The sequence below is a fragment of the Siphateles boraxobius genome, unplaced genomic scaffold (genome assembly GCF_051911475.1).
Source record: "Siphateles boraxobius isolate OS27281-9 unplaced genomic scaffold, OSU_SipBor_1 12, whole genome shotgun sequence".
Classification (NCBI taxonomy): Eukaryota; Metazoa; Chordata; class Actinopteri; order Cypriniformes; family Leuciscidae; genus Siphateles; species Siphateles boraxobius.
This window is the reverse complement of record NW_027508722.1, coordinates 32467501-32482500: the sequence shown is the minus strand read 5'-3', so window position 1 is coordinate 32482500 and position 15000 is coordinate 32467501. Positions and strand designations below refer to the sequence as shown.

General features: G+C 41.0%; 1 protein-coding gene across 1 annotated transcript in view; it reads right to left on the bottom strand.

Moving 5' to 3' along the window:
• lama1 (laminin, alpha 1) overlaps nucleotides 1-15000 on the bottom strand; it is a 63651-nt gene that overhangs the window by 35713 nt on the left and 12938 nt on the right. Inside the window, exons 11-24 of the mRNA XM_077219365.1 lie at nucleotides 14820-14956; nucleotides 14447-14680; nucleotides 13478-13621; nucleotides 12772-12945; nucleotides 12212-12397; nucleotides 10666-10793; nucleotides 8929-9055; nucleotides 7004-7144; nucleotides 6789-6907; nucleotides 6589-6675; nucleotides 5548-5741; nucleotides 2294-2436; nucleotides 2118-2216; nucleotides 1921-2032 (exon numbers count right to left, since the gene is read on the bottom strand). Coding sequence (XP_077075480.1) covers nucleotides 1921-2032; nucleotides 2118-2216; nucleotides 2294-2436; nucleotides 5548-5741; nucleotides 6589-6675; nucleotides 6789-6907; nucleotides 7004-7144; nucleotides 8929-9055; nucleotides 10666-10793; nucleotides 12212-12397; nucleotides 12772-12945; nucleotides 13478-13621; nucleotides 14447-14680; nucleotides 14820-14956 — 2025 coding nt within the window. The remainder of the gene's footprint in view (nucleotides 1-1920; nucleotides 2033-2117; nucleotides 2217-2293; nucleotides 2437-5547; nucleotides 5742-6588; nucleotides 6676-6788; nucleotides 6908-7003; nucleotides 7145-8928; nucleotides 9056-10665; nucleotides 10794-12211; nucleotides 12398-12771; nucleotides 12946-13477; nucleotides 13622-14446; nucleotides 14681-14819; nucleotides 14957-15000) is intronic.

Sequence of the window (15000 nt, the reverse complement as noted above, 5' to 3'; positions counted from 1 at the left end):
CGGTGAACACAGAGGCCAATCACAGACCAGCAGCGGTGAGCACAGCAGCCAATCACAGACCAGCAGCGGTGAGCACAGCAGCCAATCACAGCCAGTAGCGGTGAGCACAGCACCCAATCACAGACCAGTAGCGGTGAACACAGCAGCCAATCACAGAGCAGCAGCGGTGAACACAGCAGCCAATCACAGACCAGCAGCGGTGAGCACAGCAGCCAATCACAGACCAGCAGCGGTGAGCACAGCAGCCAATCACAGACCAGCAGCGGTGAACACAGCAGCCAATCACAGACCAGTAGCGGTGAACACAGCAGCCAATCACAGACCAGCAGCGGTGAACACAGCAGCCAATCACAGACCAGCAGCTGTGAGCACAGCAGCCAATCACAGACCAGCAGCGGTGAGCACAGCAGCCAATCACAGACCAGCAGCGGTGAGCACAGAATCCAATCACAGACCAGCAGCGGTGAGCACAGCAGCCAATCACAGACCAGCATAGCAGCGGTGAGCACAGCAGCCAATCACAGACCAGCACAGCAGCGGTGAGCACAGCAGCCAATCACAGACTAGTAGCGGTGAGCACAGCAGCCAATCACAGACCAGCACAGCAGCGGTGAGCACAGCAGCCAATCACAGACCAGCACAGCAGCGGTGAGCACAGCAGCCAATCACAGACAAGCACAGCAGCGGTGAGCACAGCAGCCAATCACAGACCAGCAGCGGTGAGCACAGCAGTCAATCACAGACCAGCAGCGGTGAGCACAGCAGCCAATCACAGACCAGCACAGCAGCGGTGAGCACAGCAGCCAATCACAGACTAGCAGCGGTGAACACAGCAGCCAATCACAGACCAGCAGCTGTGAGCACAGCAGCCAATCACAGACCAGCAGCGGTGAGCACAGCAGCCAATCACAGACCAGCAGCGGTGAGCACAGCAGCCAATCACAGACCAGCAGCGGTGAGCACAGCAGCCAATCAAAGACTAGCAGCGGTGAGCACAGCAGCCAATCACAGACCAGCAGCGGTGAGCACAGCAGCCAATCACAGACTAGCAGCGGTGAGCACAGCAGCCAATCACAGACCAGCACAGCAGTGGTGAGCACAGCAGCCAATCACAGACCAGCAGCGGTGAGCACAGCAGCAAATCACAGACCAGCAGCGGTGAGCACAGAATCCAATCACAGACCAGCAGCGGTGAGCACAGCAGCCAATCACAGACCAGCACAGCAGCGGTGAGCACAGCAGCCAATCACAGACTAGTAGCGGTGAGCACAGCAGCCAATCACAGACCAGCACAGCAGCGGTGAGCACAGCAGCCAATCACAGACCAGCACAGCAGCGGTGAGCACAGCAGCCAATCACAGACTAGCAGCGGTGAGGTGCATTACTAGTTTACTTTTTTTTATATTATTTAAAATGAAATGAAATAAAATAGCTTCATATTTAATTAATGAAAATGTTTTTTTTTTACATTTTTAGTTAATTATACTGGTTTTAGGGGCTTTACTCTTTGAAACTAATATAAATAAATAAATAAATATAATAATAAATTATAATAAAAATTATAATAATTAATAATAATAAATAAAAATAAATAATTCAATTATTTAAGCTTTGTTTAAATTAATGATTTAAAAAAATTGTTTTAATAATAACCCTGGTTATAGGTGCATTACTTTGAGATTAATATAAATCATAAATAAATATATAAATAAATCATTTCAATTAATAAAAACGTTTAATAGTATTAGTGTAAGTTTAGATGCAATACTCTTCAAAATAAAATAAAATAAAATAAAATAAGCTTTATTTCAATTAATGAAAATGTTGTTTTAAATAGTTTTACTTAATAATAATTCTGGTTTTAGGTGCATTACTCTTCAAAATTAAATAAAATAAATAAAATAAGCTTTATTTGGTTACCGTGGATGGCAGAGTGAGTGTTCCTGATGAGCTCCAGCAACTGTTTGCCCAGCGAGAGTTTCTCCTCAGAGTTCAGCAGCACAGCATCACTGCCATCAAACACACCCTGGACCTGCAGACACACACACACACACACACTGAGCATCAGCATCAGTCTCCCGTCGCCATGGTTACCCTGAGCAGGGATGCGGGTGTACCTGTTGCTGCAGGTCAGTGATGTCATCGCTCAGGTGTCTCAAGCTTCGCTCTCCTGCGGTCAGATGATAATCTGGGCTCTGATCCCACGACATCAAACTCTGGAAATGAGGTTTACATGTGAAGTATTCATGCATGAGTGATGGTTAATGCATGCAGGCTGGGTCACGTGACTGACCTTGACCTCCCGGGTCTGGTTCTCGAGGGTCATGAGCTGGCTGTAGGGGGCGATGATGACACCCGACAGGTTTAGAGACGCGACTGACCCGTCTAAAGAGTCCAGATCGTCCAACAGCAGTCCTGTGCATCCATCATCACACGCTGAAGAGACACGAGCTGTTCATCACACTGACACCGCAACATGCACACTCAACTCAACACTGAGCTGAACTGAGCTGAATCAACACTGAACTTAACTGAATCAACACTGAACTGAGCTGAATCAACACTGAACTGAGCCGAATCAACACTGAACTGAACTGAGCTGAATCAACACTGAGCTGAACTGAGCTGAATCAACACTGAACTTAACTGAATCAACACTGAACTGAGCTGAATCAACACTGAGCTGAACTGAGCTGAATCAACACTTAACTGAGCTGATTCAACACTGAACTCAACTGAATCAACACTGAACTCAACTGAATCAACACTGAACTGAGCTGAATCAACACTGAACTGAGCTGAATCAACACTGAGCTGAACTGAGCTGAATCAACACTGAACTGAGCTGAATCAACACTGAACTCAACTGAATCAACACTGAACTCAACTGAATCAACACTGAACTGAGCTAAATCAACACTGAACACAACTGAATCAACACTGAACTCAACTGAATCAACACTGAACTGAGCTGAATCAACACTGAGCTGAACTGAGCTGAATCAACACTGAACTGAGCTGAATCAACACTGAGCTGAACTGAGCTGAATCAACACTGAACTCAACTGAATCAACACTGAACTGAGCTGAATCAACACTGAGCTGAACTGAGCTGAATCAACACTTAACTGAGCTGATTCAACACTGAACTGAGCTGAATCAACACTGAACTGAGCTGAATCAACACTGAGCTGAACTGAGCTGAATCAACACTTAACTGAGCTGATTCAACACTGAACTGAGCTGAATCAACACTGAGCTGAACTGAGCTGAATCAACACTGAACTGAGCTGAATCAACACTGAACTCAACTGAATCAACATTGAACTCAACTGAATCAACACTGAACTGAGCTGAATCAACACTGAACTGAGCTGAATCAACACTGAGCTGAACTGAGCTGAATCAACACTGAACTGAGCTGAATCAACACTGAACTCAACTGAATCAACACTGAACTCTACTGAATCAACACTGAACTGGGCTAAATCAACACTGAACACAACTGAATCAACACTGAACTCAACTGAATCAACACTGAACTGAGCTGTATCAACACTGAGCTGAACTGAGCTGAATCAACACTGAACTCAACTGAATCAACACTGAACTGAGCTGAATCAACACTGAGCTGAACTGAGCTGAATCAACACTGAACTGAGCTGAATCAACACATGAGCTGAACTGAGCTGAATCAACACTGAACTTAACTGAATCAACAATGAACTGAGCTGAATCAACACTGAACTGAGCTGAATCAACACTGAACTGAGCTGAATCAACACTGATCTGAACTGAGCTGAATCAACACTGAACTCAACTGAATCAACACTGAACTCAACTGAATCAACACTGAGCTGAACTGAGCTGAATCAACACTGAGCTGAACTGAGCTGAATCAACACTGAGCTGAACTGAGCTGAATCAACACTGAGCTGAACTGAGCTGAATCAACACTGAGCTGAACTGAGCTGAATCAACACTGCGACTCAACTGAATCAACATTGAACAGAGCTGAATCAACACTGAGCTGAACTGAGCTGAATCAACACTGAGCTGAACTGAGCTGAATCAACACTGAGCTGAACTGAGCTGAATCAACACTGCGACTCAACTGAATCAACACTGAACAGAGCTGAATCAACACTGAGCTGAACTGAGCTGAATCAACACTGAACTGAATCAACACTGAACTGAGCTGAATTGAGCTGAATCAACACTGAACTGAATCAACACTGAGCTGAACTGAATCAACACTGAACTGAGCTGAATCCACACTGAACTGAGCTGAATCAATACTGAACTCAACTGAGCTGAATCAACACTGAACTGAATCAACACTGAACTGAGCTGAATCAACACTGAACTCAACTGAGCTGAATCAACACTGAACTGAATCAACACTGAACTGAGCTGAATCAACACTGAACTCAACTGAATCAACACTGAACTGAGCTGAATCAACACTGAACTGAGATGAATCAACACTCAACTGAATCAACACTGAACTCAACTGAGCTGAATCAACACTGAACTGAATCAACAATGAACTGAACTGAGCTGAATCAACACTGAACTGAATCAACACTGAACTGAACTGAATCAACACTGAACTGAACTGAATCAACACTGAACTGAATCAACCCTGAACTCAACTGAGCTGAATCAACACTGAGCTAAACTGAGCTGAATCAACACTGAGCTGAACTGAATCAACACTGAACTGAGCTGAATCAACACTGAACTGAAATGAATCAACACTGAACTCAACTGAGCTGAATCAACACTGAACTCAACTGAATCAACACTGAACTCGACTACGCTGAATTATCACTGAACTGAATCAACTCCAAACTGAACTCAATCAACACTGAAAAACAAGTCAACTGAAATTTAATTTTTTCCATAATTGATGAATTCTGCAACATTTATAAAACTGAATTGAATCAACACTGAACTGAACTGAGCTGAATCAACACTGAGCTAAACTGAGCTGAATCAACACTGAACTGAACTGAATCAACACTGAACTTAACTGAACCAACACTGAACTGAGCTGAATCAACACTGAACTGAATCAACACTGAACTGAATCAACACTGAACTGAATCAACACTGAACTCAACTGAATCAACACTGAACTCAACTACGCTGAATTAACACTGAACTGAATCAACTCCAAACTGAACTCAATCAACACTGCAAAAACAAGTCAACTAAAATTGAATTTGTTTCATAATTGATGAATTCTGCAACAATTATAAAACTGAATTGAATCAACACTGAACTCAACTGAATCAACACTGAATCAGCACCGAACTCAACTGAACTGAATTAACTCTGACCTGAACTGAGCAGAAAAACAAATCAACTAAAATTTAATTAGTTCATAATTGATACTGACACTGACACTGTTACTGAACTGAACTAAATCAACACTGAACTGAATTGAATAATTGAAGTTTGCATCATAGAGTTATAACTTATTTTCCAGTTTATCAGGGTGAAGCTGCATTGAAACCAACTGTAGAAATAACGCAGACTTACACACACACTGCTCGCTGACCAGCACGTGTCTTTCCTCACACTGGTCACACAGATGACCTCTGAACCCGGGCTTACACTCGCACCGGCCCGTGAGTCCGTCACACACACCGTGCAGCGACCCGGTCCCGTTACACCGACACACCTGACACCGGCCGCCCGGCTCCGACGGGTCGCCATGGTAACCCACCGAACACCTGAGAGACGCACAGAGAGCGTTAGCTACGGTTGGGGATCGCTTGAATTTTAACGTTTACGATTACGTAGAAAAAACTTAGATATCATTCACATTTAGTCTTATAGCAAAACATTTTATTGTAGCCGAAAATCATAAACAAAAATCAACAGGATAAACACACTTACACAAGGAACGTTTCTCTGTGGTTTAAAAAACACCATAGAAGAACAACTAGAATAACTAATAAACATTTCAAGCATTATTAAAGACATGTAAACACTCAGTTATTAATATAGAACAAATAAAAAATTAGCAATCTCAACAAATAGATGCAAATGAACAAATATAGGATTGAAATAAACAGTGTTTTTTTCAGATATTCAGGTACAGAAACTGTAATAAAATGTACAATAACGCTGCACTTTATAAATAAAAAATACATTATAAAATATAGTTACAAAAGTTATTCAGTGAAGAATGAGCGAATTTTCTCTGTCTTCTGTTGTTTGATTAGTGTTATTATGGAGCAGGAATATTAGTACTGTCACTTTAAGAGCTGCACAGGTCCGATATACTGATACACACAAACACAGAAACAGAGTCTCTCGCGCTTCAATGGTTTAAAGTCGTATTGAAATACACACAAAGGAATCGATAAGAGGAATCGAAAGTTTAATTTTATAACAAATATCCGATTACTGACCTCAAGTATTCGATTCCAGAATTGGTATATAGGTTATATTGGATCCGTGCAGCTCTTAAAGTGACAGTAGCCTAATATTCCGGCTGCGTCTCTTTCGATTCACAACCCTAGCGTTAGCGTACGAGTGTTTGTGTGTGTGTGCCGTAATGTCACATGACCTCACCTCTCACAGTAGCGGCCCTCGTATCCCTCCTCACAGCGGTCGCAGCGGAAATCTCCAGCGCCCTCTAACACACACGTGGCGCTGAAGCTAAACACGCAAAACACACACACGTCACGCTAAAGCTAAACACACGCAAAACAAGTTTGAGATCCACTGTTTTATCATGACCTACACACAGCCGTAGTGTCATGTGACCTCACCTTTGACCCCGCAGTGGACAGGCACACAGCGAGCAGTCGCTGACCGAGCCCTGAACCTTCCCATAATGCCCTGCGGCGCACAGGTGACAGTGCTCTCCTGCGGTGTTGTGCTGGCATCCCTGAACACACGATTAATTAGCATCTCGAGCAGCTGATTGTGCTTCATCATCAGTTTGATGTGGATAAAGCAGGTTTATGGATCTGGATTTGCTCACCAGACATTGGCCCGTCTCCAGGTCACATGACACGCTGTGGTTATTGCAGCGGCACGGGACGCAGGGCCGAATGAGCGGCCGGTTTCGGCCCTTCATGTTGAGCTCAGACACGGCCTGCCGGTAATAACCCGGAGAACACTCCTGCAACACAGAGCATTCAATTCTATTTCAATTCACATTTATTTCTATAGCGCTTTTCACAATACACATCATTTCAAAGCAGCTTTACAGAAAATGCATGAGTCCATATTACAGTTTACAATGATCTGTTATTATCAGAGTTATGCAATTCAGAAATGTACATAAACAATATCACAGTTAGCTAAAAATGTGTTAATATAAACAATGTAATAATTTAATGCAGAAACAATGAGCTCATTGAAGTAATGAATACTTGTTTGATGGGTAAACACATCAGAACTGAACCGTTAGGGATGTGGAAGAGTCAGTAAAGCATCTTTATAAACATCAACAGGAACGTCAAGTTAAGGCCCGTTCACACCATCATAACTATATCAATATCGCTCTGTTTATTATAAGCGCTGAAGTTTGTCGCCTGTCGCTTTAAATGCTCGAGCTCTTTACACAGGATGGATTCTGATTGGCTGTCGATGTTTTCATCATTCATCAGCTGGAAAAATCTTTCTGTGTCGTTATAAATCATTATATTTAGATTTTTTAGAACTATATGATTATCGTTGTAGTTATCGTCCTTGGTGTGAACGGGCCTTTATTTATTTCATTTATATTTTATATATTATATTGTTTTATTATTAAATTATATAGGCAATTATTGATTTTATATATATTTTTTGTATATTATATTGTCTTATAATATAAGACAATATAATACATAAAATGTAAATGGCATGTAAATATTATAAAATTAATAATATAATAATATACTATCAATTACTATTTACATACAATTTTATTTTATTTGTATATATTATATTGTCTTATATTAATAAAGATTTTTTTATTACTTATTTGTTTTTATTATTTGGACATTATATTGTCTTATAATATTATATAATATAAATAATATAATACAATATAATGTGTGAAATCTAAGTAACAAAAAGCTAATAATGCACTATTAATTATATATAATTTATATATATTACATTGTCTTATATATATATATATAATATTTTATATTGATATTTAGAATTTTGTATAATAAAAGACAAGATAATGTATAAAAAATAAATAGAATAAATATAAAATAATATACTAATATACTATTAACTATTTAATATATTGTCATATTTTTAAATATTAATTTTATATTGATGTTTTAAAATGTGTATATTATATTATAAAATGTAAATGGCATATAAATAATATAAAATTAATAATATAATAATATACTATCAATTACTATTTACATACAATTTTATTTTATTTGTATATATTATATTGTCTTATATTAATAAAGATTTTTTTACTACTTATTTGTTTTTATTATTTGGACATTATATTGTCTTATAATATTATATAATATAAATAATATAATACAATATAATGTATGTATGAAATCTAAGTAACAAAAAGCTAATAATGCACTATTAATTATATATAATTTATATATATTACATTGTCTTATATATATATATATATATAATATTTTATATTGATATTTAGAATTTTGTATAATAAAAGACAAGATAATGTATAAAAAATAAATAGAATAAATATAAAATAATATACTAATATACTATTAACTATTTTTTATATTGTCATAATTTTTTATATTAATTTTATATTGATGTTTTAAAATGTATATATTATATTATAAAATGTATAATATAATACGTTTCTAAGTTTCTGAATTCAGATAAAGGACAGGAACTATTAGACATATTTCCAAATGTATTATGTGCCCGAACACTTAGTCGATGAGTGTGAGAGTTTTCCCAGACCTGACAGGAGAGTCCAGCGTATCCCAGTGGACACTCGCACGCCTCCACCAGTCGAGCCACTCCTCCCGCCGCTCCCTCGGGAACATCATCCGCATCCAGAGACACTTCCATCGAGATATTAGAGATCCTGCAGAGAGAAACACCGATCAGAGAAACACGGACTCCGGTTACTCCCTTTATTGGGAGTGATGCATCATCAGGGATGTTATTCTGAGGGAACATGTTTGTGCATCTTAATGTAGTTGCTCCAACTATTCGCATCCTTCCCTCGGGACATTTTGATCCGGAAAATATTAGTGAAATTGTTTTAAAAATTGAGAGTTCATCGGAGGGGTCCAAGACCCCAGGACTTTTGTCGCACTTGAACCACAAATACAAACAAAATTTTTTTATGGATTGGATATGGATTTTATGGTTGAAATTTAAAAAAGTAACAAATCCTTCGCTCGCGGGTCAATTTGACCCCCTTAGGAATGAATGCAATGTGAGGAATGCTTCAGTACACAGAAAAACCTAAAAATGCTCAGAATTCAAACTAAAAATGCTAAAAGTTTACAAAAAATTATTTTATAATGTCTACATGTGTATCTGAATGCACACTGAACCGAACTGACTTTAGGACCCAGAGGAACAGCTCATATACCCCTTTTCCACCAAGGCAGAGCTGGTGCTGGTTCGGAGCCAGAGCCAAGTTTCAAATCGGTTCTTTGTTTTTCGACCAGCAAAGCACCAGCTCTGAACCAGTAAAAGTGGTTCTTAAGTAGCACCAAATCATTGCTGGTCTAGAAGTAAGAACCGCTTACGTCAGCGGCTGGGGGCGGGGTTACCATGACCAACAAAAAAGACAAACAGAAACTTGTGACCGCCATTTTTTAAATAGCAGCTAATCGTGCTAATAGCAGCTCAATTGTAATCTCCGTTAATGCAAGTTACAGCGAGCTGCACGAACGTGCTGGATTCGCTGTGTTTGGATACCGATGTAGGTTTGCAAAGCCATGAGCATAAATAGTAACACAACGACCGCCATTGTTGATGGAAGGCTTGTTCGAGATGCATCGGAGCGGCATGGACTGATCGGAGCTGCGGGAGTGTTTGGAGAGCATACGACTCCTTCTGCTTTTGGATCGGTCTCGCAGTTCGAGATTCGCAGTGCCGATCCATCTCGAAGAAGCCTGGTGTGTTTGTGTGTGCCGCGCTAGCGTTGCTGGGCAACATGAGATGTATACAGTGACGTAAGATCTGGATCTGTGATGGCTCTCTAGCCTGTGGAAAGGCAAACCGGTTCTTTGAAAGCTCGTCAGTCGAACCAACTCCGAACCGGCACTAGCTCTAGCTCTGAACCAGCACCTGGTTCTTGTTGGTAGAAAAGGGGTAATATAGAGACATAAGCCCATCTAGAGTCATGAAATATCATTATTTTTCCAAAAGAGGTCAAAGACACCCGATGTAAGATATTTAGAGCTGAATTAAAAGGGTTATGCATGAAATTGTGAGTTATTTTGAATTTAAGTTGAAAGAATGTGAGGAATGTGCTTCTAAATTACTATTTATTTATTTATTTATTGTTTATTGATCAAATCTAGTAATTTGAAGGTAAATAAAATAAAATAAAACATTTTTTAAAAAAACATTATCAAAATGAAAAAAAAAAAATTTGATTCCAAATTTCGGGTCCACACACACACACACACACACACACACACACACACACACACACACACACACACACACACTGACCGGCTCTGCTGCAGTCCTGAGCCGTACGAGGCTTTGATGATGACGTACTCCACGTTACTCAACACAGACATGAAGTCGACGTGGCTCACGGCTTCATCGGACACAGAGTTGAAATACTTCCACTTGTGCTGCACACACACACAGGAGAAACACACACACACACACACACACACACACACACACACACACACAGGAGAAACACACACACACACACACACACACACACACACACACACACACACACACACACACACACACACACACACACACACACACACACACACACACACACACAGGAGAAACACACACACACACACACACACAGAGACACACAGACACACAGGAGAAACACACACACACACACACACACACACACACACACACACACACACACACACACACACACACACACACACACAGGAGAAACACACACACACACACACACACACACACACAGAGACACACAGACACACAGGAGAAACAGACACACACGGTTCAGGCACATGCTGTCACATCAAATTACAGGACTTTTGAAGACTTTTCAAGCACTACTACTGATTATAACCAGAGATCTCATTTATCAATCTTTATTACCTTTTAAATTCTAAAATAGGTAAATAGATAAATAAAAAAATTGTACAAATAAAGTGCAGGAGATGGAAACTTTCACCATTGAAAGGAAACTATGACAAATATTTCGCTTTCCTTATTAAATCTGAATGAATACAGTATATAATTAATTGACTTGAAGAATAAAAGCTGTATCATATACTTGGATATTTATATGTGCAATATTACACTCATAGCCATGCTCTATATCTATATCTGACAGACTGCAGCTTTAATTTTGTGTGAAAACAATAAAATTAAAAATAAATTTCCCATATATATTTTCTTTCAATAATTCAAGCACTTTTCAAGCACTTCTCCATAAAAATGTCTGTTTTCAAGGGTTTTCCAGGACATACATTTCAAAAAGTACTTTAGAGGTGCAGTGTGTAATATTTAGCAGGATCTGTTGACAGAAACGCAATATCATAAACATAACTATGTTTTCAGTGGTGTATAAAGACCTTTCTTAATTAACCGATATGTGTTTATTATCTTAGAACGAGTCGTTTCTTTCTACACACACCGCAGGTCTCCTTACATCCACACGTTTCTACGGTGGCCCTGAACGGACAAACGCGTTTCGTCACTATGTTGTTCTTCGTGTAAAGAAGCTGCTAAAGTCAGCGAATAAAACACTGACACAATGATGAACACGTAACAATAAGATACGCAATAACATACCGTTTTACGGAATTATTAAGTAAATATCATTTCTTAATTAATCTTTGTAAAGAAACCTCATGATTAACTGGCTACTCTCTGGTGTCTCAGGCGACGACATCACTTCCTGTCGGCCACCGTAACTTCTGTTGGGTGCAATACGCAACCTCACCACTAGATGCCGCTATAAATCACACACTGCACCTTTAAGCCGCTTGCACGAGCCCTGGTCAGAGAGCGCTGGCGCTGGTCCAGGTCATGTGATCAGACTCACCTCGGTCAGAGGAACTTCTTGTTCGGTGCGAACGCCGTTCAGCGGCGCGGGAGCGTCGGTGTAGATGACTAGCTTGCGCAGGTGTCCGCCCCTCATCAGAACCTGCGGCTCGTGATTGGCCAGTCCGACAGCATCGACAGCGAAGAACGTGATGGTGAAGGAGAGTCTTCCTCCGTACGACAGCAGCTTCGAGACACGAGAAACCACATCTCACTCACACGAGCACAACAACAGAAGCTCACACGAGTAAACTATGGAAAACACCTCTAAAGTCTTCTTTAATACTAGTTAGTTTTAACATTTACTCATGCATTATTAAAATCAAAAGTTGTACCTGTTAATATTATTTAATTGATGTCAACTAACATAAACTAACAATAAACAGTTTTATTTAGTATTTCTTTGGGATTTGTACCTTGTTACCGTGGTATTTCACTGTGGTTAGTACCTCATTACCGCAACTCACTACCGTGGTATTTCAGTGGGATTTGTACCTTGTTACCGTGGTATTTCTGTGGGATTTGTACCTTGTTACCGTGGTATTTCAGTGGGATTTGTACCTTGTTACCGTGGTACTTCTGTGGGAGTCTCCAGTAATAGGGCCCGGTGAGACTGTGCAGGTGAGCCACGTCCAGCAGCATCTCTTGATGTGAGTAATGAACGCCCTCTAGCGTCCCCTGCTGGTCACTCTGAGACACGACACGCAGCAGCGGCGGAGAAGAACCCAGCGTCAGCTGAACACACACACACACACGCACACACACACACACACACACACACACACACACACACACACACACACACAGAGTCGTGTGTTAAACACATGAAGGATTCATGAAGATTCAAAATGTGTTCGTTGGTATCATGAATTTCCTGCAACAGTAACTGTGATCTGAGTTGTGTTTGTGTCTGAATGCGAGAGAGAATGTGTAGATGTGTACACTGATTCACAAACAAATGACTCTCATGAGCCTTTTTTTTTAAGAATAGAATGAATCACTTACTCACGGAATCCGACAGTTCCTGAATTAACATTCATATAGCAAAAGTTTAGGGTCAGGTTTTTTAAGTATATGTGTGTGTGTGTGTGTGTGTGTGTGTGTTTGTGTGTGAGTGTGTGTTTGTGTGTGAGTGTGTGTGTGTGTGTGTGTGTGTTTGTGTGTGTGCGAATGTGTGTGTGTGTGTGTGCGAGTGTGTGTGTGTGCGAATGTGTGTGTGTGTGTGTGTGTGTGCGAGTGTGTGTGTGTGTGTGTGGTCTCTGCTCACCGGCACTCGGATCAGGCCGCTCAGCTCCTCACACACACTGGAAACCCCGGAACAGAAGCACGGACTGCAGCCGGAAGGATTCTGAGCCGTCAGACCGAACGTCCCGCTTGTACACTCGTCACAGCCGCTGCCGCCCACATTCTCCTGAACACACAACTATTATTCAAGAGGCTGTTCTCCATCTTCATCTCTTTGACTCCCTGAAACGCCTCCATTGTATCTTTAGTTTCTTCCGGGAACGAACACGTCACAATATTCCTCATTATTATAATTCATACGCAGAATAAAGGGGCGGGGCCTGGTTGAGTTAGTTAGTAGTGTGTTAAACTGGCGGTTATGGTAAGGGGCGGGACATTTCCCAAACACACTCGAAGCACTCGACCAATCACAACACACTGCTCCAGCCGACCAATCAGAGCACAGTGTGCTTTTCAGGAGGAGGGGCTTCATAGAGACAGGAAGTAAACAGAGCGTTACTGACAGACTGGGAAGAGAGGAGCCGCAACAATGGAGAATATGAGGAAAATAATCAACATTCAAGCAGGAAAACCTGTTCTAGTAGAGCCTGAAACAACATCAAGACTTGGAGGGCAGAATATGGCCACTTTAAGTAAAAATCAAGTCACCATTAATTATATAGCACTTGTTACACTACACAGTGTTTCAAAGCAGCTTTACAGAGATAACAGGAAAATAATGCAATAAAATTTGTTTCCAGAAGAAAATATCGTCACAGTCCAGCTTAAGTAAGTTCAGTGATGGTTCATTATTGTTGTAAAAAAGTTATTAATTTAGTTAATTTATATATATATACAGCCGCTCTGGAGAAACCGTGATGTCATCGTCCGGCTCAGTTCAGTTCTCATATAATGATGTCAATGCAGGAGATCAATAATATTGTTAATTGCATTTAAAACATATTAAATATTAAAAACATCTAACAGTGTAAGGAAACACCGCTATCGTCACCTTGCAGGAACACTGTCCGTGATCCTCACACCCACACACTCCCAGTGTGCCATCGCAGAACTCCTCGCGCGTGCCTTCCGGGTCGCAGTCGCAAGCGGTGCATTCTGGGAAGTTTTTGTAGCCCAAAGCGCAGCGGTCACACTTGAGGCCGGAGAAGTGTGTGTTGCAGCGACACTGAGCCGACAGCAGATCACACTGAGACGAGCTCGACCCGACAGGACTGCAGTCACACGCCTGCACACACACACACACACACACACACACACACACACACACACACACACACACAGTTAATGTGCTTATACCGTAGTAAACATGCTTATTCATCACAATACCGCGGTATTATCGTCAGTTCGTGAATTATGTGTCGCACCTTACAGCCGGACACACCGTCGTGACCCCAGTGACCTTCCTCACACTCTTCACACTTCGGCCCATGTGTGTGTGGAGGGCAGATACACTCGCCCGTCTCTGCGTTACAGTTCCCGTGTGTGTGTGCGCAGTCACACGCTAGAGACACAAAGCAGCAGAGATTACATTAGCCCATCCAAAAT